The sequence below is a fragment of the Chelonia mydas genome, chromosome 23, assembly GCF_015237465.2.
Source record: "Chelonia mydas isolate rCheMyd1 chromosome 23, rCheMyd1.pri.v2, whole genome shotgun sequence".
Taxonomy (NCBI): Eukaryota; Metazoa; Chordata; order Testudines; family Cheloniidae; genus Chelonia; species Chelonia mydas.
In genome coordinates, this window is record NC_051263.2 from 803,760 (window position 1) to 827,765 (window position 24,006).

Sequence of the window (24,006 nt, forward strand, 5' to 3'; positions counted from 1 at the left end):
TGCCAGGGGCCTCTGGCTTCACCCATCCCAGGGCACAGGCCCTGCAGTGCTGCACCCCTGCCCACCACCTGGGGTGCAGCATGGCCCAGACTTCTCACCCCAGCCCCCCTCTGCCTGACCCCACCTTCTTCCAGTGAGGGCCAGGGAGCAACCGACCCCCCACAGTGCCAGCTTTGGGGAAGGGACAGCTGGCTCTGTCTCAGCTCCTGTCCGGTAGTGCAATGGGGGTGGGGGCATGTGGAAAACAGCAGTGCCACCCCTGCCCTAGGCCCCCTGGCTGCTGGGCAGCCCAGGAGTTACAGGAGCCCCGCAGCACGGCCAGCCCTGGCACAGGGGGTGAGCCCAGCCCCTGGACTCAAGCCATGGCTTCCCGGCCCCCTCCCAGCTAAGTGCCACTTAGCCCAGCTATTTTAGTCTTAAGTGCTTCCTAAAGCTCAAGATAGGAGCTGCGGGCCGCTCCCCTGCACCAGCCACCCCGCAGCTCTGCGCAAGGAGGCTGGCCAGGGGTGAGGGGCCTGCCCTACACCGGCCTGGTTGTGCCCTTTCCCCTGAGCCATGGCTGACAGGAGATGCACAGAGGCAGCTTCCCCTGCAGCAGGGCAAAGCAGGGCCCAGGCCAGCAGCAGCTGGTGGGTCGGGAGCAAGGGCCCAGCAGCACCGGACAGCTTGGGGTGCGTTTACAGCAGCGTAGCGAGGGGGGCGGCGGGCCCCAGCACTGCCAGCCCCACCAGCCCGGGCTCCCGCCCTGGAGGGGGCTGCGCTGGAAGGAAAGAAGCCAGTTGGGAAGAAGAGAGTTTATTTGAGAGCCCAGGAGAATGCACAGGGCGAGCAAGTGGAGGATTGCTCCCCCTCCCGGGCACAGGCCTCAGCAGGGCTACGCCCCTCCGGCACCCGTGGGGGCCATGTCTGTGCTGGCCGCAGGGCTGCAGCTGGAGGGGACGGTGGTGCAAGTGGCACTCCAGGGCTATGCTGCGGGGGCTCCAGGGGCACCGGGTGCTGACCCGCAGCTGCAGGCAGACGCACTGGGAGGCCAGCGACTCCAGGCTCAGCGGGGACCCAGGCACTCAACGACCCCGTTCCCTTTGATGCCATCGAAGAAGAAGAAGTTGTTGTGGGGTGGATCCCGCTGGGACAGGGCCTGCGGGGGGGGGGGGGAAGGGTGTTGTTACAGCCTGGCTGGAGCCGAAATCCCAGCTCCAGGAACCCACCCAGGGCAGGGAGGGGAAAGCCCCCCCCTTGCTAGAAGCTTCTATGGGCAACTCCTTCACCCCACATGGGCGGCTCCTGGGGGGGTGGAGAAGCATCAGCCAGGGGGGCACTTGCCACCCACTGTCCCCCACCTCAGGTGAAATGGGGGCACACACCCGCTCACACTGCTTTACTCCCGGCCCCAGGAGCAGAGGCCGCTCCAGCAGAGAGAGCAGCCACAGGGAAGCAGCCGCCGAGGGGGATGTTGTGTCACCGCCCTGCAGAGAGCAATACCCATGCCAGGGCTGCCCAGCACCCGTGGGGGGCAGAGCACCCTGTGGGGGGCAGAGCGTGGGGGCAAGCACAGCCGGAAGCAGCTCCTGCACAGGGGGCAGGAGGTCGGGCAGGGGCCCAGCAGGGGAAGCAGCACTAATCCCGCTGCAGAGCGGCTCTCGGCCAGGGGCGCCAGGGCCCAAACCCAGCACAGGGAGTTCAGAGACGGGGCCCAGCTTAAGACCCCAGGAGAGGCAGGGAGTGGTCAGCCCTGGACACAGCAAGTCAGTGGCCGGTCTGGGACTCACCCAGCAGTCCTGACCCCCAGCCACACTGCACCCCTCCCAGGGTGCTCCACTGGTACCAGCCGACCGAGCGGAGAGCGGAGGGGGCAGGGAGAGGAATCCCTCCCACCAGCTGCCCGCCAGGCCTCTGGGCCCAGCAGAGCAGCGCCGCCAAGGCTGCTGGGAGAAGGGAGGGCCGCGCCTGGTGCAGGGCACCGAGCTTCCCAACCAAGCCGGGCTGGGCGGGGATTCCAGACACACCCAGCCCCAGGAATGCTCAGGGCTCCCAGGCCGGAGGAGCAGCGACAGGCTGCTGCCCAGCAGCTGTGCCAGGCAGCTGGGAGGGGGCACAGCGCCTCCGCAAGAACCCAGCACGGCCCACGGCGGGAGAGGTCCACCTCCCCGCAAAAGCCTCTCCTGGTCCCCACCCGTTCTGTCTGCACAAGCTGGGGAAATGAGGGAGCTGAGAGCCAGGACTCCTGGGTTCTATCCCCGGCTCTGGGAAGGGAGTGGGGTGTAGTGGTTAGAGAAGGGGGGTGCTGGGAGACAGGACACCTGGGTTCTATTCCAGGCACTGGGAGGGGAGGGGGGGCTAGTGGTTAGAGATGGGGGGGCTGGGAACTGTCACCTGGGTTCTATCCTGGCTCTGCCACTGACTCTGTGTGATGGAGGGTAAATTTCTCCCCCCGGCCATGGTGTACTACCCTATCTCTGACAGCTGGGCCTAGCCCCACACCCGTTACCTTGACGACCTCCTGTCCCAGGACACCTCCAAGCACTGCGCAGACGGGAGCCATTTCAGAGAAGCAATAGCTGGAAGGAACAAACACGCCAGGTCAGTGCCCGACTGGCTCAGCACCCCAAGCCCCAGCGCCAACGTGGTGCCAGCTGCCCCGTGCCGTGACCAGACCAGCCACCCAGCCTTCCCGCCCTGGTGAATGAGAGAGAAGCGACTAACAGCCCGGCCCGAGGGTCACTGGCCCAGGCATGGAGCCCAGTGGAAGGGATGAGACGGGTGACCCTTGCCAGGCAGGCCTGGCAGGAAAACTCCCGGGCAGGGGGAACGCTGGGGTCTGCAAAGAGCGTGACTGTTAGATCCATGGGCGGGGGCAGAGAACCAGAGCGAGGACTGAGCCAAGGGTGAAGCGTTTTGGGGGGTGGGGGGCACAGGGCTCCTCAGGGAAAGGGCTGCCTTGGCAGTAGTTCCCAGCTGGGTACATCAACTGGCCCGACCCCCGAGATGATCGGGAGGGGCCCTGAGAGACAGAAAAGGTGGGCAGGGGTGCAGCGAGACAGGACAATTGGACAGGGGCAGGAGCCATGGCCAGAGGGGACGGGGTAGCGGGCCCAAGACAGACCCCAGTGCGACGAGGCCCCGGGGGGTCCAGGGCCTTCGAGAGGTGAGCACTGACCAGCCGTCACTGCTGGGAGCTCGTTAGCCACACGGGTGTCTTGTCCCAGCCCCTCGCATGCTGCATGCGACCCTTCTAAAAATAGGGCCAGAAATATCTGCCGTGTGCCCGGGCGCATTCCCGCCATTCCTGCTGGTGCACAGCGGCCTGCAGCTCCCTGGGCAGCGTGTGGCAACATGCAGGCGGGGTGGGATTTTCAGGCTGAAATGAATCCGGGGGCGCAGGGAGGGTCCTTCCAGCCCACACACACGAAGGGACGGCAGGGTCAGGGGGTGGGGAGTCATGCACCCCCCCCACGGAGCAGCTCCCATCCCGCAGCACCCCTCCCCCTTCACGGGGGAAAGGGGAACGTGCAGCATCCGCCCTGGCTCCCACATCCCCGCTGGTCCAGCCCATCACTGCCTCCACCTGGCCCAGGTACCCGGGTCTCTCCCATGTGCTCAGGGCTGACTGGAGCCATCTCTGCCCCAGGTCCACAGCTTCAGCTGGGCCTTCTCAGCCCAGGGCATCACTGCCCCAGGGCCCCTCCGCCCAATGGGGCAGTTCCTGGGTCAGGGCAGCTGGGACTGCGTCCAGCCCTCATCTGCCCGTTGAGCACCGGGACTCGCTGGATAGAGTGAGCCAGGGTCTCCCTGGAGCTGCAGGGACAGGATCGCATGCAGCCTGGGAGAGCAGGGAGGAGCCGGGCCTTCCCAGCAGCCCATCCATCCGCGTCAGGGTAGGATGTGCCGGCCCACACAGCCAAGCAGGGCAGAGCAGCGCTCGAGACGACCCGGGCGAGGGAGCGGAGCCCAGCCAGGCGTGGCCGGGAGGCTCTGTGCTCACCCACGGGGCGGCGCAGCCAGACGGCTCAGGTCACTGGTGATGCAGAACCGCGGCTGCCCAGCAGGGATCAGAGCCAGATTAATGATCCTGTGATGCGCTCCTTGCTGTGGGGCTGGCTCAGCGCAGCAGGCAGCGGCATGGCCCACGCTGGGCCCCAGGCAGTGGGGCCCGGACCCTGGGAGGGGCTGGTCTGGAGCAGGCATCCCCCTCACAGCGCAAGGAGGAGCTGCGCCTCACGAGGGGCTCTGAACCCCAGCAGAGCTGGTACAGGAAAGGCAGTTCCACCCCCCCCGAAGTCCCTGCACCCACGGAAGAGAGACACCAAGACACCCTATGGAGCCAGGGGGGTATTCACAAGCCACGGACACAGGCCCCAGGTGCTTCACAAAGTCAAGTTTTCAGTCTAGTACCTGTGGGCACATGCAAGCTCCCGTGCCCCACGATGGGCAGCCCCCAAGGGACATAGCCGGGACACACGGGGGTGGGGGTGTGTCTGGCAGACGGGCCCATTGGACAGGCACTTCCTTTGGGACCCGCTTTGCTCGGGTTTACATGTGGGCAGTGAGGAGCACCCAGGGCGGACAATGGTACCTGGCCAAGGGAAGGTACTCTCCCGTGAGGATGTGACTGAACCGCATGCTTGGCACCAGGCCTAGAGTCCCGATCCCAGCCCCGACACTGGACTGCAGCCAAACCAGCGCACCTGATGAAGTCGTCAGGCAGCAGGTCTGCACTGACACCCAGGGAGTCCAGCACCTCATTTCGGATCTGCAACAGCAGCTCCGAGTCTTCGGCACAGCTCTCCGGCAACGGGTCCCTCCCTTTATCCGTCCGGAATTTCAGCAGCACTGGAGGGGGGGGGAAGAGGGGGAGGTCACAATCCCAATCCCTGGGGGCGTGCTAGTTACCCTCTCCGATAACCAACGAGATTCCTCACTGGGCTTCTGCCTGGGGAGACCTTTACTGCGCCGGGGGCCAAGAAAAGTGCTAATGGGAGAATCCAGAGAACACGGCTCCACCTGCAGGAAAATTCCCTGCTACGGACCCTGTGCGCGCCCGAGGGCATTGGCACAGCCGCCCCGTGCCTGGGTCAGAGATGCACATGCACACGGTTCATGCCAGGTGGAGATAGCCTGGACCAGTGGACAGAGCACTGGCCTGGGGTTCAGGAGGGCTAGGATCTATTCCCAGCACACCTTCCTCAACAGACCTGTTTGGGTGGCAAGAGAGAATTGTCTGCCTGTGTCATGCTGGGCACACAGTGCCCTGATCTCGGCTGGCACGGAGCACTGCCAATGTACCGACGGCAAAGAATAACTCAGGGGAGACATGGCGAGAGGCCAGGCCTAGTGACCCAAGCACATCGCTGGACGCCCCGTCTGTAGAACAGGGACACGCTCGCTCTCAGGCCGGTGCCGGGGTCCCCCAGGCTACGCAGAGTGCTTTGGGGAGGCAGCACTGCCGGCTGGACGGGCTCTGATTGAGCTGGGCAAAGCTGCGGCTCCAGCACCGCCCTGGAACAAAACCCTTCAGCAGCCGAGCTCCCGCCCAACCCCCTCCTAGCACAGCGGTGCCGGAGCGGCACGATCACTGCCCCCGCCAGGTCTGAAGGCTGGTTCTCTCCCCACCCAGACCCTGGCCTGGCTTGTTGCGGTTCCAGCCACCCCACAGGCCAAAGCCCTTAGGTCTGCTCGTTTCTTCTGAGCTGCTGGCTCATCGGGCGATAGAGACGAAGGGTCAGTCTAGGCCCCGCCATCCATCTTCCCGGAGCCAGGGGAGCGACTCCCAGCCCAGCACAGATCACGTCGGCAGATCCAGGAAGGGCAGAGAACACAGGCAGCAGCTGGGCCTGGTGTTTATCTGGGCTGCCTGCCTGCCATCCATGCCGTCTGCCCGGGTGCTAACGAGGGGGCAGGCTGGCACCGGGCGGCTACCTCCCCTGCCACATCTGACAGGGTCCTGGGGGCTGCTGGGAAAGCAGCCAAGAGGCCCAGCGTGTCTGCAATGACTTACGGTAAAGCAAACAGGAGCAGCGATTTTAACTCATCTTTTGGGAGCGTCAGCACTTTGCAGCCCGCTACAGGCCAGCAGAGAAGGAAACCCCGACAGTGAGCCAGCGCCCGGCCACCACCAACCCCTCACGAGGAGCCAGCGTCCCAGCACAACCGGGAACAGGGACCCCAGCCACCAACCCCTCACGAGGAGCCAGCACCCCGGCAGAGCCAGGAACAGGGACCTCGGCCACCACTAACCCTCACTGGGAGCCAGTGCCCTGGCAGAGGCGGGAACAGCTCCTGCGACTGCTGAATACCTAGGCCAATTCAGAGGCACCAACGTGTACCAGGCAGTGTGATGGGAGCTCAGGGATCCAGGAGTCTATTCTCAGTTCTGCCACTGACCTGCTAGCTAACCTTGGTCACTGCCCCTCTCAGTGACTCAATCCCTCCCGTGTCTCCCTTGTGGGTTCAGATCAAGTTCTCTGGGGCAGGGACTTTCGCTCACTCTGTCTGTGCAGGCCCTGGCCCCATGGAGCCCCGCTCTCCGTCCGGGCCCCGGGCGCTGCCAGAACAAAGGAATACGAAGACGGCGTTCATGTCAAAGGGGGGCTTTGAATCCATTCCCGTCCTACCCCTGCCTGCGAGCCCCGGGGACGATTTGCCAATTGACAGCCACGTTCTCCTGTTGTTTAAGGTGTTTTGCCTCCCATGGCCGGGGAAAGCCCCGCACGGCTGGGGACTGAGCACGGGCGAGCAGCGAGACGCCGAGTGCTGCCCGACAGCCAGCGGGAAAACAGTCTCCAGCGACGGGCAGGGTCAAGTCCCTCCCAGACGCAGGGGCAGCCAGAGCCGATCGCCCAGCATCGGGCCAGCAGGCAGCGCTGGCTCTCCGGCCACAGCAGCCGCCAATGCAGCTCTGGAGGGAACAGGCCAGCGTGGGGGACAGCACAAGGCTTGGAGCCCTGCAACTCCAACACCTCCTCCCCCAGAGCCTGACTCAGCAGGAGGAATCCTAGCCAGGCAGCTGGGAGGGGAGGGGAGGCCTGGATACCTCCGAGGCAGCCAGGAGCGCAGGCGTGTCCGATGCCTGCAGTGAGCCCCAGCGAGCGTTAGCCCTGTCTTTACCCTCTGGACCCCCTGCTGTGCGGGGAGGCGGGCGCTGCCAGGCGTGGGCAGGAGCTCACAGCGCCGGCTCCGGGGCAGAAGTGCTGTAGGCTATTAATCTGGGAGCCAGCGCTGGCTCACGTCACTGGAAAACCCCGCCTGGGGCTGTGGCTTCACCGAGATTGCAGCCCGTGTGGGCACCGGCGCCTGAGCGCGGCGCGCTGGAGGGAGAGGGCAGCGGGCAAACCACACGCTGGGGCCGGGCCGGTCCCTCCTAGCTGGCAGGGCGCTTCCGCTCTGGGGAGCGCGGCTGTTTCCACACTCGCCCGGGTATTTTTAGCTCACTGCTGTTATGGTAAACTTGCATTAACCTCAAAGCCAACAAATCAAAGCCAGCTCCTGCCACAGGAAGTGCCGCGTGCTTGCTCGGCTGAGCAGGGCCCGGCGCTCCCTCGGCAGAGTCTGGCGCTGACAGCGCGCTGGCCAGGCCTGCGCTGGGCAGAGACGAGCAGACCCCACTCCCAGCTGAGTGCAGAGGCCTGAGCAAGCCAAGAGCAGGACAGGAGCAGCTCTCTGGGGGAACAGCCGTCTCCCCAGGAGGAGAGCACAGCATTCAGAGAGCCAGGCACAGTGCGTGGCTCACGCCAGCCCAGGCAACACTGGGGTGCATGTGTGGGAGGATAAAGCCTCAGAGCCTACCCCCACTACGCACCCCGTGGGAACTGGGCCTGTGGCCTCCTCCCGGCAAGGATGGGGAAGCTGAGTCACAGAGTGGGGAAGCAGCCTGCTCCCCAACCCCACCCCTCCTTGGGAGGGTGCGAGCACAAGGCCTCCCAGGCATCCCTTACCCTGGAGCAGGAAGTAGTCCGGGGAGGTGCGCTTCAGGGCTGCCTTCGCCTTCTCACTGCTCCAGTCGACTGCCAGCGCCTCCTTCAGCTGGCAGAAAACCACCCGCTGCAATGGGAAAGCCAGCGTGAGAGGGGCTGGGGGGGGGGTCCTGCCTACAGAGAGCAGAACGAGCAGGGAACGAACACTGGGCTTAGTGACCAGACTGCAGGCCGGCCCAGCGACGCCAGCCCTGGGCTCAGTGACCGGGCCACAGGCCGGCCCGCAAGACTAGCCACGGGCCCAGTGACGCCAGCCCTCGACTCAGTGTGAGGTGGCCAGGGACCGACACAAGATCAGGCTGTGGAGGCAGAAGTGAGCTAGCCACTCAGCGGACGGAGCCGAGTGCCTTGTCCAAAGCCTGCTGTAGGGGCAAGAGATGGGGAAGAGTTATGAAGGGGTTAAGTGGGTAAAGTCTGCAGGGGCTTCTGCCGATCACCATCACTCCCTGATTCCCAAACTCTGCAAGCTCGTCCGGGATTCACCTGGGGCGGGGTATTCTAAGAGCCCCGCTCAGGGGCACTCTCTTGCCCTGGTTCCAGAGAGCAGGAACACAGCCGGACGGGAATCTGGCTAGAGACCTCTTGGGGTCTCAGAAATTCAAACATTTAACTCCTGCCAGCTGCAGAGCGCAATCTGCCCCAGCCAGAACAGCTCGCCGGTCTCATGCACGCGCACCTGCGATGCAGACAGCAGTCCCGCGAGGGAAGCGGTCCAGAGGAGTGCCGGGGGCTACACGCAGCGCTGAGCACAGCAGGAACCACCGCCGCTACCCACAGCTGGATTGAATACACGGCCTAGCCTGGAGGAGGGATGCTGTCAAGGAATTAGCTCTGACCCTGGGAACGCCATGAGTCACTTGCAGGGGAGCCTCCCGGGCAGTCTCTCCCTGCGGCTCTCAATCCTCAGCACAATGCTGCAGTGTACCACCCCCGCCCAGTAGCCCACAGAGCCCAGGGACTGGGAAGTATGTAGAGTTGGGACAAGGGGGAGGTTTCAATCTGAGACTTGGGAGTAAAGCGTTAACAACAGTCTGTGCTCAGAGCGCTTTGCAGAGGGCTCTCCCGCTAGAATCACTGGACAAACTCCCTGTCCTCAGGGTTTGGCCAGTGCTAAGAGCTCCGGAAAATCCCACCCACTGCGCTCAGCTCCCGGGATGCAGAGTATAAATGGGGAGCTGAGAACCAGGGCTCAGGCCACTAGTGTCCCAGAAAGCATCTGCCTCAGGCGGTCGGATTAATTGTCAGGAGAACAGCTCCTGCGTCTCACCCAGAACATCTGGCTGAGTTAGAGAGGATCTTCCAGGCAGAAGCCCAGTCTTGGTGTACGGGCTGAAAGGGCCACCACGCCCACAGGACACTGGTTCCAACACTTGATTCCTCCCCCCATCTCTGCTTTTGCCTAACTGCAGGAGAACACACGTACAAGCTGCCTTGAGCCTCCCTGTGCAGCACGTCTGGTTACACAAAGGAAACGTGATGCCAAGAAGCTCCCGTTTCTCTGGCACCCCAGCGGCAAAGCGCGGCACTGCAGACTGCCACCCTCCCAGGCCCTGGCTGCATTCAGACTTGCAGCAGGGGAGAGAAACGGGCGGTGGAGTGACTGCGAGGTGACCCCATCTCTGCTCCACCGGAGGGCACATGACCCTCAAAGCAACCCCAGCCAGGTCACAAGAAACGCTGAGGACAGACGAGCCGCCAAACAAGAGCGGAGGCCTTGCCTCGACAAGCAGCGCTAAACACCGCTCGCTGCGTTCTGTCACTTGGGGAAGCTGCCCCCGCAGTAACCCACCAGGCTGCTGCCAGCGCACCACGGCGCCGCGGGCTCGGGAATTTGCAGCGAAGCCACCAGAGAAGGCACAGGAAGCACTGTGTTTGCCCCCAGGCCTTTAGAGCCATATTCCCCGGAGGGGACTTGTCCCAGGCATCGGCATGCTGGAAACTCTCTATAGGAATCTGCTGCATACTAAACCTGAGCTGACACGGATCGGAATCCCAGCCCCGATCGGGGGAGGAGGACAGCTGGCTAGCAGCGGCATCCGGGGAATACTCCCATATCTTCCGATCTGGCCCAGCTTGGGGCGAAGTGCACTAAACGCCCCCTGATTGACAAGCCGAGAGAAAGGACACAAAAGGCCATTAAGCTGCTCGCATTCTCCTCATAGCCAGATAAAGCCGGGGGATTTCCACTTCCAGCTGCGAGACCCTAACAATGGCCAGGCCTGAGGCTTTTAAACGTGAAAGCCTCTGCCCTCTCCCGTCTCCCTTCACCCCCAAGCCACCCTCCTGCTTACACAGGGGCTTAGCAATCAGCTGACAGAGGCAACGTGGCAGCTTCTGGCCCTGGCGTTTCGGGGGGGAGCGGAGGGCTTGGCTACACAGCCAAGGTGTACCCGTCTAGTTACAGCAGGGCACAGCGATACCAGGATAATGCTGCCTTCCACCTGCACAGCTGTTCCCAGAGAGGAAGGGGAACGACCTATCACAGTACAGCAGTGTCCATGCTAGGGGCTGTTCCCGTAGCAAGTATATTGGTAAAAACCCCTCCCCACCCGAAGCCGGGGGGAGTAGATGGAGCCTAACTCATCCAACAAGCTAGTCACAGAAGGCTGGGTCCAGAAGCTGAATTTTAGACAGAACCAGCTCAGGGACCCCTGCCATTCAACATGCACAGCCACTGACCCGAGCCAAGGCCAAGGAGACTCATTTATTGCATACCGAGGCTGGCTTCTCAATAGCCCAGCCTGACAGAGTGAACACCAACACACAGCTGGGAAATTCCACAGCAAGTTTCTGGCTTGGAGCCATTCAAGGAGATTCTCATGGGGATGAAAACTCTGCAGCCACCAGGGTAACGTGGCACCTTACACTTCCTTCACTCACTCAACACCTCCCAAGATCATCTGTACTGACATTACCCATGGCTTCCACCCTTGGCTCTGGCCAACTGGGGCTACCTTACGTTACCACGGGATAATTCTTAGGGCTCCATTCAGAACCCCCCAGAGGATCTAGGCTCTGGTTATAAAGAAAGGACCAGAGTTCTGAATGACCACAGAGACCTCAGGACAAAGAGATGTTCCTGCAAACAACAGGTCCATCATCCAAACCCCATTACAGACAACGCATTGTCAAGCTGGGATAGGTAACCTGCCATCACAGCCCCTCATTTCAAAGGGAGAGGAAGACACTTATGTTCTCATGACATTGAGCTCACACAGTTAAATGAGGCAGGGGGTGCAGACCCAGGCCACATGGCTCACCAGCAACAGACAGAAGCAAAGCCAGGAACTCCATAATGCCTTCCCAACGCAGCAATCATCCCACCCATGGCTCACCATGCACACCCTGAAGCTGCTGTCTTAACAACTGCATCCTGTGTACCACAAGCCACCAGACAGACCCAGCGCCTCTGCTGGGGGGCGGGGGGGGGGGAATCTACCTAGACGTAGGCTTGACGTTTCCCCGTAACATGGGTGCTCTCTGGTGGCTGACAGGGGCGCTGTCACGCACCTTTTTCACCATGGTTGTCTCTGTTGAATCGAGCTTGACTTTTTTGGTGTCGGGCCCATCTTCCACTCCCTGGCTGGCTTTGGTGACCTTGGTCTTCTCTCTGCAGAGAGACAGGGAGAGATTTACTACCGCAGTCCCTGGCTGAGGGAGGCCAGAACCGGAACCCATCATATTTCACGTTCTCATGAGAAAGACGGCAGGCCCAGCACCTCCGAGTCCTGGACACAGTACACTAGGTCTCAGCTTTAACACAGGCCGAGCCTGTCGGCAGGGGGCTTCCGCACACAGCTGTGTGCTGAGGGGAAGAAAGGCTGCTATGCGGCAAAACCCATCCGCCCTGAAGCGGATGATCTGTGCAAGAGAATCCCACTGGCTCACAGAAGAGCCTCCATGCCTGAACTGTCTCACAAAACATCATGGCCACAATTACACCCATTTACAGCGCATCTCCCCTCACCTCCCAGCACACAGACCGCCCCCTTTGGTAACTTAGCTTCCCCCGCCTGTTAGGCCTTCACGGTGACTTCCCAAAAATGGAACCATGGCCAACAAGGGTAAGAGCCCAGCACGCGGAGCTGCCAGCTGCACGCCACGGCCTGTGGCTTCATGGGCTGCTCCGTTCTGCACATACCAGGTGCTGCCTGGGGCTTTGCCAACATGCTTGTGCTAGTACCACAGGCCTCAGTGCACCCCCCGAGCGTGGGGGTGTTCGGGGGATGGCCGCTCTCCTCCCGCAAAGCCAGACTTACTCCACGAACTCGTGCGCCCCCAGGTTGGCGAACATGTAGCCATAGTAGCCAAAGATGTCCCCGGTGAAGAACTTGATGCCACTTTTGTGGCAGATCTGATCGACCCTCACCAGGACGCAGCGGGAGCAGCAGGTCAGGCACACCTGGGAGGAGGCAGAAGCACCAGTCACTCCCCCCCCGACACGGACAGGAGCAGCAGAACCTGCACATTTACAAACCTCCGCCCCCCGCCCTCCCACCCCCCTTCTGAGGACCAGGGTTAGATAAACAGGCCCTGTTCCCTAGGAGGGAGTGAACCCCCGCCCCTCCTGGGCAATGGCAGGGGTCTTGGGCAGGGCAGCCCTCCACTCACAGCGGGACAAAGAACAGTGCTTTACATGCAGCTACTATCAATTATCCCTCCTGGCAGCAGGGCACTACGTTGTGACGGCTGCTAATTCCAACAGGCTCCTCTCCAGGGAGGATAAGGAGTTGAGAGGTGGCAGAGCCCAGCTTGCTCCAGGCAACAAAGCCAAACACAGACACTTTTCATTTAATTTAAACGCAGGGCGTGTCCACACAGGGCAATGGACCAGCATGGCTACTCCAGAGTCACTCCCTGCGTGGAGACATATCCCAGAGTAGCTAGCGTCCGGCGTGTGCCGTAATAGCCACTCCGGTCAAGTCTCCTGGATAAGTAAGGCCTTATTCCCTCCTGCCCATCTTCCAGCTTTGCAGACTAGAGACAGGCCAGAACAGAAGCAGATGCTATTTACAAACAGATATTCAGCTTGCCAAACCAGACGCATAGTGACAACCCTTCAGCAAAGCACCCACAGACCAACCCAGTCATTCTGTAGAAGCCAGGTGACACAGATTTAAAGGGACACTCTCCATTAGCTTATGCCCAAAAATTAGGTCGGGCAGGAATGGATTTTACTGTTTTGGGGTGGTTTTTTGGACAGAAATAATATAAAATCAGGAAAAGGGACTAAAGCAGCCCCAGTCATGATCCTTAACTGTGTGATGGTAACAGGTTTGCATTTTCAGGATTTTTTTTCCCTGAAAAATTTTCCTGCAGTGCTGGAAACTCAATGGCCCCACAAGATGCCAGCCCAGGGGAGCCAGAAAATGAAGTAAACCCATCCAAACAGAACATATGCAAACAGGAAACAAATGTTATAAAGATCCTCCCCCATCCATGCCAACTCACAGCCTTGGCTACACACAAAGGTGCACCAGGTTAACTAAAGATAATGGTTTAAACCAGTTTAGTTAAACGGGTGTGAATCCCTGCAGGGTTGTGCTTAAATCCGTTTAAACCTGGTCTGTTGGTTTAGCTCGTGTCTGGAAACATACAGGTGCAAGCTAAACTGACATAACCAGCTTTACAGCGAGTTAAAAGCATCTACACAGGGATTCATACTAGTTTAACTGCATCTGTTTTTATACCAACTTCAAGTAACCACCCAAGGACACCTCTGCCCAATGCCCCCCACCCCACCTTCCACTTACAGCATCAAACTGAGTAAAGAAATCTTCGGCTTTGTTTTCGATATTCTCCGGGTCAGCTTTCACGTCTACCATGGGGTTGAGGTTCTGAGCCCGTTCCAAAGAGGCTTCGGCTCTGTTGCGGCCCAGCGAGCCCACGGGAATCAGGAACTGAGCTCTCGTGTCCTCCTGCGATACCTGGGGCAGGGGGAAACAAAACCAACCCATCTCTGAACGGTTGGCGAGTGGCAGGACCCCGAGAGGCAGTAACACCACGGGCCATTTATGACAAGTGGGAACACAGGAGACATGGGCCTCCAAGGGGCCAGCTTCCCCGCTGGCAGGGCGCAGTTCTTGTCCGGCAGGAACTAAAACACTCATCCAAAGCCACTAGGGAGAAGAGTGACAGTTATGAGGCATGAAGGAAGGGGCTGGTTTGGGGGTTAAATGGTACAATTCCAGCCAGCCTGAGCAGGAGCTGCCGAACAGCAAGAGCTGGGGGTGTCGCATCCTACCAGTCAGAGCCCCCAGTCACACCAGGGAACCCCAGCTGTGCTCAGAGCGGCTCAGACCCACTGCCGTGCCCTCCAAGACAGCCCCCTCGGGCACATGCATCAGGTACAAGGGGAAGCTTCCCAGATTCAGCTGCTCTCCCTCCACTCACCTTCCTCCTGCGCTCTGTGCCTTAGCCAGCGAGCGGCTCTAAAGCCAAGAGCTCCACCTGGTGCCCGATGTGAAGTCACAGCCGCACTGCACGGCCCAGCACCGCGGCCTAGCGCCTGCACCAGGAATTGCAAGCAAAGCGAGGCACAGCAAGGGAGGACGCCGGCTGCTATTCAGACCAGGGAAATGATCCTGCTCCACATGCCGGGGCAGAGAGAACTCAGCCTTGGCCTCGCCGAACTCACAGACCGTGGTCTCCGCCTGCCCTGCAGACACGTCTCGGTGCCGACTTCACCGCTGCGGGCGAGTGCTCCCTTAGCCACCAAGCCATGCTGCTCGTTTGTGTTCTCGACACACCATGCAGAGGCGCCCTGGTCTCCGTTTGCCAGCCTGTCGTAGAAGGCAGGTGGCAGCATGGCAGCCACCTCTGAGAACCTGGGGTGCTTAAAGACTGGCGCATCTTCTAAAGTGGGCAGCTCTAGATGAGAACAACGGGGCCTGTCCCCTCAGCAAGCTCCAGCCTGTGACGAAGTGGGACTATTCTTAATGTTTCCTCTGAATAGTGTGGGGGTGCCTCAGTTTCCCCTAGGCAGTTCTTAAGTATCTAGGTGGTGGAGTAAGGGTGTATGATCATTGCAGAGCCCTAGAGGGCAGGTGTGTGCAGGGGTCTGGACACAAGACAATGGCCGACACCCTGTTTCCTGGCAACTGATGGCCTGGGCCCTTCCCCCCTGCAAGATGAGAGCTAAAGGGTTGGAGAACAAAGGAATCCGGTGACCTCCTGGCCCAGGAAAGGGACAAAGCCCAGAGGAGGAGGGGCTGGAGAGAGTTTCAGTTTGGGGCTGGCTGGGGACATAGAGTGAAGTACAGACGTGGTTGTCTGGCTCACTGCCCCCCAAAACGGACCCAGCTGAGGGGTCCTGTTCTCTGCACCTACAAGCTCTGTGTTAGACCATGTTCCTGTCATCGAATAAACCTTCTGTTTTACTGGCTCGCTGAGAGTCACGTCTGACTGCGGAGTTGCGGGGCAGGACCCTCTGGCTTCCCCAGGACCCCGCCTGGGTGGACTCGCTGTGGGAAGCTCACAGAGGGGCAGAGGATGCTGAATGCTCAGAGGTCAGACCCAGGAAGGCGGAAGCTGCGTGAGCTTTGTGTCCTGCAGACAGGCTGCTCACAGAAAGGAGACTTCCCCAGAGTCCTGCCTGGCTTCGTAGGGAGCAGTTCCAGAGCAACGCCCGGGGACTCCGTGACAACTGGTGGCTGAGGTGCGATCTACTGCACCCCGTGGATGGCACTTCCTGCAGTAAGTGACTGGGGAGCAGTAAAACGAAGGGGGATTGACGCGGACCAGGCGTGCTGAAGATTCAGAGAGAGACGGTTTCAGGGGGCGGTTAACTCCTGGGAGTGTGTGACCAGAGAGAAGGACTTTTGCAGTAACAGGGTCCCCTGGGGGATTGCAGCGAGCGGTCCCAGGGGCGGAGGCGTCTGCAGCTTGACCCTGGCAAAGAGGGGGTGACCTCGAGAAGGGTTGGCACACGAGAAGTTCTCCCTGGAAACCGTGGGGAGCTGAGAGCACACAGGCCTGTGAGTCCACAACAACTTGGGAAGAGCAGAGTGATGGCCTGTCACCATCTCCTTAAGAAGGACATTGTAACCCTGTGCAGAAAGAGAGGGTTGAGCATTGGAAAGTTCACCAAAGCACAGTTCATCATGCAGCTGGAGGAGGATGACCGCTCTAAGGAACAGATTCCTGACCCCAAATGGGGCTATGGCAGGATCTGGGAGCAGCTGGAGTGGGAGCCAGACATCCCCAAGACTCCTGTCCCCGACCACACGAGGGTCTTCACGATCGGGTTTCCCATCCGGGGATCGGAGACGGACGGGATTGGAGCTGAGTCCGAGAGAGCAAGAGGACTGTGAGAGACAGCGAGAGCCCGAGAAAGAGCTGCAGAAGCAGCAGCAGCAGCATGAACTGGCGGTGGGGGAGCGGAGAGGCCTAGGGGACCTCCCAGGTGTGAGTGGGGATAGACCCCGGGGGGCCAGTTCCGCAGGGAACCTCGAGACTAAATTGCTGCCCCTGGTTAAGGAGGGGGGGATGTGGATGCCCACCTCACTGCCTTTGAGCAGGCTGGCGATTTGAACCACGGGGACCCTGCGGAAAAGCCCCGGTGTCTAGCTCCCTTGCTGGGTCCCAAGGCCATAGACTCCGTCAGCCAGATGGGTGGGGAGGTGGACACGCTCCCCCTCCTGACCCCAACCTATATGTCTGTGTGGAGTTTCCTGGGGTCAGGCCCCTCGGACCTCCAGTGGGAGCGGAAGGTGATGGTCAATGGGGAGACATTCCTGGGGTGGCGAGATCCTGGGACAGAGAGAACTGTTGTCAGGCCCTGGGGGGTGCAGCCTCAGATGCTGAGGGGCTGGGTGAGGGTCCCAGGGACGAAGCCCCTCGCCCTGCCTATGGCCCAGATCCCTGTGCAGACCCAGGAGGGGTGGTGCTGGCTGGCCGTTGGGGTTCTCCAGGATACCAGCTGCGAGACCCTGTTGTGGGGCGACTGTGTCTCTTTGGGGCAGGATCCAGGCCTTGCTCCTGTAACTGCCAAGGGTTTGAATTTGAATCCAGGGAACCAATAGGCGGAGAGGGAAATGGTCAGTGAAAATGCAGATGACCTGGCTGGCAGCAGGGAGGAGCGGCTAGGCTCAGGCTACCTGCCTGCCTGTAACCAGACCCCTGGGGCTGGGTGGGACAGAGAGATGCTCCCTGCCCCCTTGCACACCGGAGAGGGGGGCTCAGGGGGCTCACGCTGGCTCTGATGCTGTGAGGAAAGCAGCGAGCTCGCTGCCTACCCCTCTGGGACAGCAAGGGCAGCGCTGAGCACAGTGGGAGCTGAGACCCCAGCTGAGTGGGGGGAGACACAGGCAGGGCAGGGGATCTGTGGGGAGTGGCAAGGTGCTTGGTAAGGAAAGTCTGGATGAGCCTAGGCAGCCTTGTGAGCTGATGGCTTTGTCTAGTCAGCAGGGTGGGAAGGCGAGGAGAGTGGACGATGAGTGTCCCTGGACCTTACCTGTTAGCTGGGTAGAGAAGTGTGACAGGGAAGGAAATGTGCCTGTGTCGGTCAGGGGTATTGACTTGCCTGTGGAGGGAGTTACCCTGACCTCCAAGCAGTTGTCTGTGACCAGCCTTGTGTGCTGGGACAAGGGGAATGAGATCCCAAGCTGTGTGTCTGGGAAAGGAGAAAGTGTGTCCAGCTCTTCTTTGTCTGTGGAGCAGACAGAAGGGGCCTTTCAGTGTGTGATGGTTGAGGGTCGTGCAGTTGTCTCAGAGTTGGTTCTGGATTCAGCTAAAGCCCAGGAAGGGAAGGGTCCTAAGTTTGTGTCTGCTCGGGAGAATGGCCCTGTAACTAGGTCGCATCCAGTTAGGGTCTATGTAAAATCCCAGAGACCAGACAATTCTGGTGTTTGTATTTTGCCTGTTGCTCGTGTGTGGTTGGGAAAGGGTGTCGCAACTCTGTCTGATCAGGGTGAGATCCTAGCCAGGGCACAAGGAGAGCATGAAGGTGATGTGATTGTGTTACCTACTGAGGGTGTGGAAACCTGTACCAAGAAGGAAAAGATTCCTGAACTTGCATTCGATGAAGTGAGCTGTAGCTCACGAAAGCTCATGCTCAAATAAATTGGTTAGTCTCTAAGGTGCCACAAGTACTCCTTTTCTTTTTGCGAATACAGAGTAACACGGCTGCTACTCTAAAACCTGAACTTGTGTGTGGCAAAGGGAAGGAGAATGCTTCTAGCCTTTTATCTAGGAAGTCTGTCAGTTTGCCTGAAAGGGGATTGTGTAGGAATCCGCCGGATGGGCCAGAGGTAATTCTGGATGTAAGGGAGACCCAGAAAGAGTCTGCTTTTGCTCAGGAAAGTGTTCCTCTAGAGCAAGCCCTAGGTGAAGAGGGTAAGAGCAGAATTTCTGTGAAGGGTGAATGGTTGCATAGAAAAGCCCTAGGGAAAGGAATCCTCATGGAGTCTTTGCAAGCAGTTTACTGCAACTGAAAGGTGTGAAAGTGATTTAATCAAGAAAGTTTCAGTTCCTAACAGCCAGAAATTTTCTGTTGTGAATGGATCCACTGACTTTCCTGTTGAAAGATCCAGTGTGGATAGCTTTGAGAAGGTCTCAGATGGAGTGAAAGCTGTTAGGAAAGTTAAACAGTACTATAACCAAGTGGCTGTGTTTGGCCAACTTGTTGGGGAGAAGACCCAATCCCAGTTTGACCCCCTGGGGTTTTGGGGTGGCCAAAGGGCACAGGCCGCATAAACCTTCCCACATGCGGCCTGTGAGTGCTATCGACCAACCCCCCCGACCTAAGGGAGGGCGTGAAACTGGAAGGGCCTGGTGTAACTCCTACCAAAGAATGGGAGAGATGCTGGGGCATCCCTGGGAACGTTGGCGGCTTCGAACTTCCCCAGGTCACCGGCTAAAGTGACCCCGCTCAGTTCGATCTCGAAGGGGGGAGAGATGTGACGAAGTGGGACTGTTCTTAATGTTTTCTCTGAATAGTGTGGGGGTGCCTCAGTTTCTCCTAGGCAATTCTTAAGTATCTAGGGGGTGGGGTAAGGGTGTATGATCATTGCAGAGCCCTAGAGGGCAGGTGTGTGCAGGGGTCTGGACACATAGAATGGCCGACACCCTGTTTCCTGGCAACTGATGGCCTGGGCCCTTCCCCCCTGCAAGGTGAGAGCTAAAGGGTTGGAGAACAAAGGAATCCGGTGACTTCCTGGCCTGGGAAAGCCCAGAGGAGGAGGGGCTGGAGGAAGTTTCAGTTTGGGGCTGGCCGGGACATGGAGTGAAGGGCAGATGTAGTTGTCTTGCTCACTGCCCCCCAAAATGGACCCGACTGAGGGGTCCTGTTCTCTGCACCTACAAGCTCTGTGTTAGACCATGTTCCTGTCATCTAATAAACCTTCTGTTTTACTGGCTGGCTGAGAGTCACGTCTGACTGCGGAGTTGGGGGGCAGGACCCTCTGGCTTCCCCAGGACCCCGCCTGGGCAGACTCGCTGTGGGAAGCACACGGAGGGGTAGAGGATGCTGAATGCTCCGAGGTCAGACCCAGGAAGGTGGAGCCGGGGGAGCTGTGTGTCCTGCAGACAGGCTGCTCACAGGAAGGAGACTCCCCCAGAGTCCTGCCTGGCTTCAAGGGGAGCCGTTCCAGAGCATCGCCCGGGGACTCCGTGACACAGCCCCAGAAGGAAAGTCAGCTCCTCAGGGTGCTGCACACCGGGGGGTGAGGGGCAAGGAATGGAAATACTCAACTGAGGCACTTACTTACCATGACCCACCTTCCATCCCAGCTAAAGCAGAAGTGGCAAGCCCCCAGGCTATCAGCACTTCCAGAACTGCCCTGTTCCATACCTTACACACCTCAGAGCACTGATAAGGACTACAGGGACCAGGTCAGAGAGAGCCATCTGGCAAAGGCTATGCCCCTGAGCGGTAACAAACCTGGGAGGATGCCAGCATGATGCAGCGACAAGGAAGCATGGCCCCAGCTGGGCGAGCAGCAGGGTTTCCAAGGGACAGTTTGAGAGGGAGGGCCAGGGAATCGGGTGCTGGACAGGGGAGACCTTGGTTCAATTCCCAGGCCCGCCACGCACTTCCTGTGTGACCTTGGGGATCCACTTATCTCTGCCCCGTGGCTCCCCAAACAGAGATCCAGGCGCATACAGGGATTGGTGGGGATAGAATCCCTGTGTGTTTGAGAGGCACTAAGAGACTCCATGACGGGGGTCAGAGAAGCACCCAGACGGGAACTTCTTGCCCCAACCTGCAACGAGCCTGCCGTAAGGACCCCCGGGAACCAAGCCCTCCCCCTCCGCTTGCTCCAGCATGGCTGTGCCTCGGAGGGCGGGGCAGTCTGCAGGGACCTGTGTGCTCAGAAATCCCAGAGGAGACGAACCAAGAGCTCCTACCTGCTGATGGTCGAGCATGGTCAGGCCTTTGACGCCTGCCAAGATGAGGTTCTTCGCCACTTCTGCTCCCAGACCCTTCATGCCAACCAGCAGCACCCGGGACGCTCGCAGCCTGCAACGATATGCATGGGCAGCGTTAACGATGGACGGCACCAGCTGAGACTCGGCGGGCGAGGAGAACAGCTCTGCATTCCCAGCCACAGGATGGCAAGGAGAGAAGCACACACGGATAACCAGCATCTCACAGGACCAACGACGCGAGGAAAAGCAGCGAGCGCTGCCCCAATCGACCAGGGGCGTCCTCCAGGCAAGGGAGGCCCAACCGAGGATCTGCGAGCCACCCCCAACCCTGCTATGTGAAGTGGGCTCTGGGGTCACAGGGCCAGGCCACGGAGTGGGGATGCAGCGAAGGGGGCAGAGGAGTTGCTGCCCAGGCCGTGGCACAGCCAGGGTTAGGAAGGCCCGGAACGGCAGGAGAGTCTCCGAGAGGCGAACGCCGTGGGAAGGGAGGTTGTTCCCAAGGCTGAACAAAACGTGACGGTTCGTTCCAACGTTGACAACGGACCATTGACGAACACAGCTTGGAAACGTTCCCACGCAGCACAAAAACCTGCCTTCCCTTTCTTCCTTCAGTGGTTTACGTATAACACAGCGCTGCCCCCCTCCCTCCTCACCCCAGCTTCCTGCAGCGCCCCCCACCCCACTGCTCCCCATTCCCCCCGCCCGCTCCCCATCCCCCCAACTCCATCATACTGACCCTTCCCTGTCCCCCTCCCTCCTCACCCCCGCTTCCTGCAGCGCCCACCACCTCACTGCTCCCCTTCCCCCCGCCCCCACCCCACCCAACTCCATCATACTGACCCTTCCCCATCCCCCTCCCTCCTCGCCCCCTCTTCCTGCAGCGCCCCCCACCCCACCGCTCCCCATTCCCCCAACCCGCTCCCCATCCCCCCCAACTCCATCATACTGACCCTTCCCCATCCCCCCTCGCCCCCGCTTCCTGCAGAGCCCCCACCCCACTGCTCCCCATCCCCCCAACTCACTCCCCATCCCCCCAACTCCATCATACTGATCCTTCCCCATCCCCCTCCCTCCTCGCCCCCGCTTCCTGCAGCGCCCCCCACCGCACTGCTCCCCATTCACCCCACCCGCTCCCCATCCCCCCCAACTCCATCATACTGACCCTTCCCCATCCACCTCCCTCCTCGCCCCCGCTTCCTGCAGCGCCCCCCACCCCACTGCTCCCCATTCCCCCCAACCCACTCCCCATCCCCCCCAACTCCATCATACTGACCCTTCCCCATCCCCCCTCGCCCCCACTTCCTGCAGAGCCCCCACCCCACCGCTCCCCATCCCCCCCAACCCGCTCCCCATCCCCCCAACTCCATCATACTGACCCTTCCCCATCCCCCCTCGCCCCCGCTTCCTGCAGCGCCCCCCACCCCACCGCTCCCCATTCCCCCCAACCCACTCCCCATCCCCCCCAACTCCATCATACTGACCCTTCCCCATCCCCCCTCGCCCCCGCTTCCTGCAGAGCCCCCACCCCACTGCTCCCCATTCCCCCAACCCGCTGCCCATCCCCCCCAACTCCATCATACTGACCCTTCCCCATCCCCCTCCCCCCTCGCCCCCGCTTCCTGCAGCGCCCCCACCCCACTGCTCCCCATTCCCCCAACCCGCTCCCCATCCCCCCAACTCCATCGTACTAACCCTTCCCCATCCCCCTCCCTCCTCGCCCCCGCTTCCTGCGCCGCCCCCCACCCCACCGCTCCCCATTCCCCCCAACTCCATCATACTGACCCTTCCCCATCCCCCTCCCACCTCGCCTCCGCTTCCTGCAGAGCCCCCCACCCCACCGCTCCCCATTCCCCCCGCCCGCTCCCCATCCCCCCAACTCCATCATACTGACCCTTCCCCATCCCTCCTCGCCCCCGCTTCCTGCAGAGCCCCCACCCCACCGCTCCCCATCCCCCCCAACCCGCTCCCCATCCCCCCCAACTCCATCATACTGACCCTTCCCCATCCCCCCTCGCCCCCGCTTCCTGCAGAGCCCCCACCCCACCGCTCCCCATTCCCCCAACCCGCTCCCCATCCCCCCCAACTCCATCATACTGACCCTTCCCCATCCCCCCAGCCCCCGCTGCCTGCAGAGCCCCCACCCCATTGCTCCCCATTCACCCCACCCGCTCCCCATTCCCCCCAACTCCATCATACTGACCCTTCCCCATCCCCCTCCCCCCTCGCCCCCGCTTCCTGCAGCGCCCCCACCCCACTGCTCCCCATTCCCCCCAACCCGCTCCCCATCCCCCCCAACTCCATCATACTGACCCTTCCCCATCCCCCTCCCTCCTCGCCCCCGCTTCCTGCGCCGCCCCCACCCCACTGCTCCCCATTCCCCCCAACCCGCTCCCCATCCCCCCCAACTCCATCATACTGACCCTTCCCCATCCCCCTCCCTCTTCACCCCCGCTTCCTGCGCCGCCCCCACCCCACTGCTCCCCATCCCCCCCAACCCGCTCCCCATCCCCCCCAACTCCATCATACTGACCCTTCCCCATCCCCCCTCGCCCCCGCTTCCTGCAGCGCCCCCACCCCACTGCTCCCCATCCCCCCGCCCGCTCCCCATCCCCCCAACTCCATCATACTGACCCTTCCCCATCCCCCTCCCTCCTCGCCCCCGCTTCCTGCAGCGCCCCCCACCGCACTGCTCCCCATTCACCCCACCCGCTCCCCATCCCCCCCAACTCCATCATACTGACCCTTCCCCATCCACCTCCCTCCTCGCCCCCGCTTCCTGCAGCGCCCCCACCCCATTGCTCCCCATTCCCCCCGCCCGCTCCCCATCCCCCCAACTCCATCATACTGACCCTTCCCCATCCCCCCTCGCCCCCACTTCCTGCAGAGCCCCCACCCCACTGCTCCCCATCCCCCCCAACCCACTCCCCATCCCCCCCAACTCCATCATACTGACCCTTCCCCATCCCCCCTCTCCCCCGCTTCCTGCAGAGCCCCCACCCCACTGCTCCCCATCCCCCCCAACCCACTCCCCATCCCCCCCAGCCCCATCATACTGACCCTTCCCCATCCCCCCTCTCCCCCGCTTCCTGCAGAGCCCCCACCCCACTGCTCCCCATCCCCCCCAGCCCGCTCCCCATCCCCCCCAACTCCATCATACTGACCCTTCCCCATCCCCCTCCCCCCTCGCCCCCGCTTCCTGCAGCGCCCCCACCCCACTGCTCCCCTCCCCCTCACTCTGACCCTCCCCCCGGCCCTACCGGCGCTGCGCCTCCAGCCCCCACAGCCGGATCTGCCGGTCGTACTGCGCCGCCTCCTCCTCGCTGATGCCGCCCGAGCCGCCGCCGCCCTCCTGCTCCACCATCGCGCCGCCGCCGCGCGCCCGGCCACGTGACTCCGGCGCCCGCCCCGCCACGTGACAGGGGCCGCGCGCCCGCCCGCGCCTGCGTCACGTGACTGCGCCCCGCCCCCCCGGACTGAGCGCACGGGGCGGCCCCCGGCCCTGGCCCCGCCCCCGCACTGAACGCACGGAGCAGCCCCTCCCCCGGCCCTGACCCCGCCCCCCGCACTGAGCGCACGGGGCAGCCCCTCCCCCGGCCCTGGCCCCGCCCCCGCACTGAGCGCACGGGGCAGCCCCTCCCCTGGCTCTGATCCCGCCCCCCGGATCCCG

General features: G+C 61.5%; 1 protein-coding gene across 3 annotated transcripts; it reads right to left on the reverse strand.

Moving 5' to 3' along the window:
* Positions 1–779: 779 nt before the first annotated feature.
* On the reverse strand, positions 780–23,753 carry SAE1 (SUMO1 activating enzyme subunit 1). Of its 3 annotated transcripts, none has more exons than XR_006287201.1 (9): positions 23,597–23,752; positions 20,319–20,430; positions 13,724–13,897; positions 12,230–12,372; positions 11,481–11,580; positions 7,932–8,037; positions 4,574–4,830; positions 2,489–2,558; positions 780–1,138 (listed from the first exon to the last, which is right to left on the reverse strand). XR_006287201.1 is itself a non-coding variant. In XM_037884712.2 (9 exons), the coding sequence occupies exons 1-9, from the start codon at positions 23,698–23,700 to the stop codon at positions 1,046–1,048; spliced, it is 1,047 nt and encodes a 348-aa protein (XP_037740640.1). In that variant the 5' UTR covers positions 23,701–23,752; the 3' UTR covers positions 780–1,045. The 3 variants fall into 3 exon arrangements, 2 of the variants coding, with proteins under 2 accessions (XP_037740640.1, XP_043390482.1); XM_037884712.2 differs by having other exon boundaries at positions 4,686–4,830; XM_043534547.1 differs by lacking the exon at positions 2,489–2,558 and having other exon boundaries at positions 4,686–4,830; positions 23,597–23,753.
* Between the last annotated feature and the right edge of the window lie 253 nt (positions 23,754–24,006).

Coding starts and splice junctions, on each gene's coding strand:
- SAE1 (XM_043534547.1), bottom strand. CDS start 23,700: ATGGTGGAGCAGGAGGGCGGCGGCGGCTCGGGCGGCATCAGCGAGGAG. Junction 13,898..20,318: donor CCATGCTCGACCATCAGCAG/GTAGGAGCTCTT, acceptor CCCCTGCCCCAG/GTATCGCAGGAGGACACGAG. Junction 1,139..4,685: donor CTGCCTGACGACTTCATCAG/GTGCGCTGGTTT, acceptor CCCCCCCCGCAG/GCCCTGTCCCAGCGGGATCC.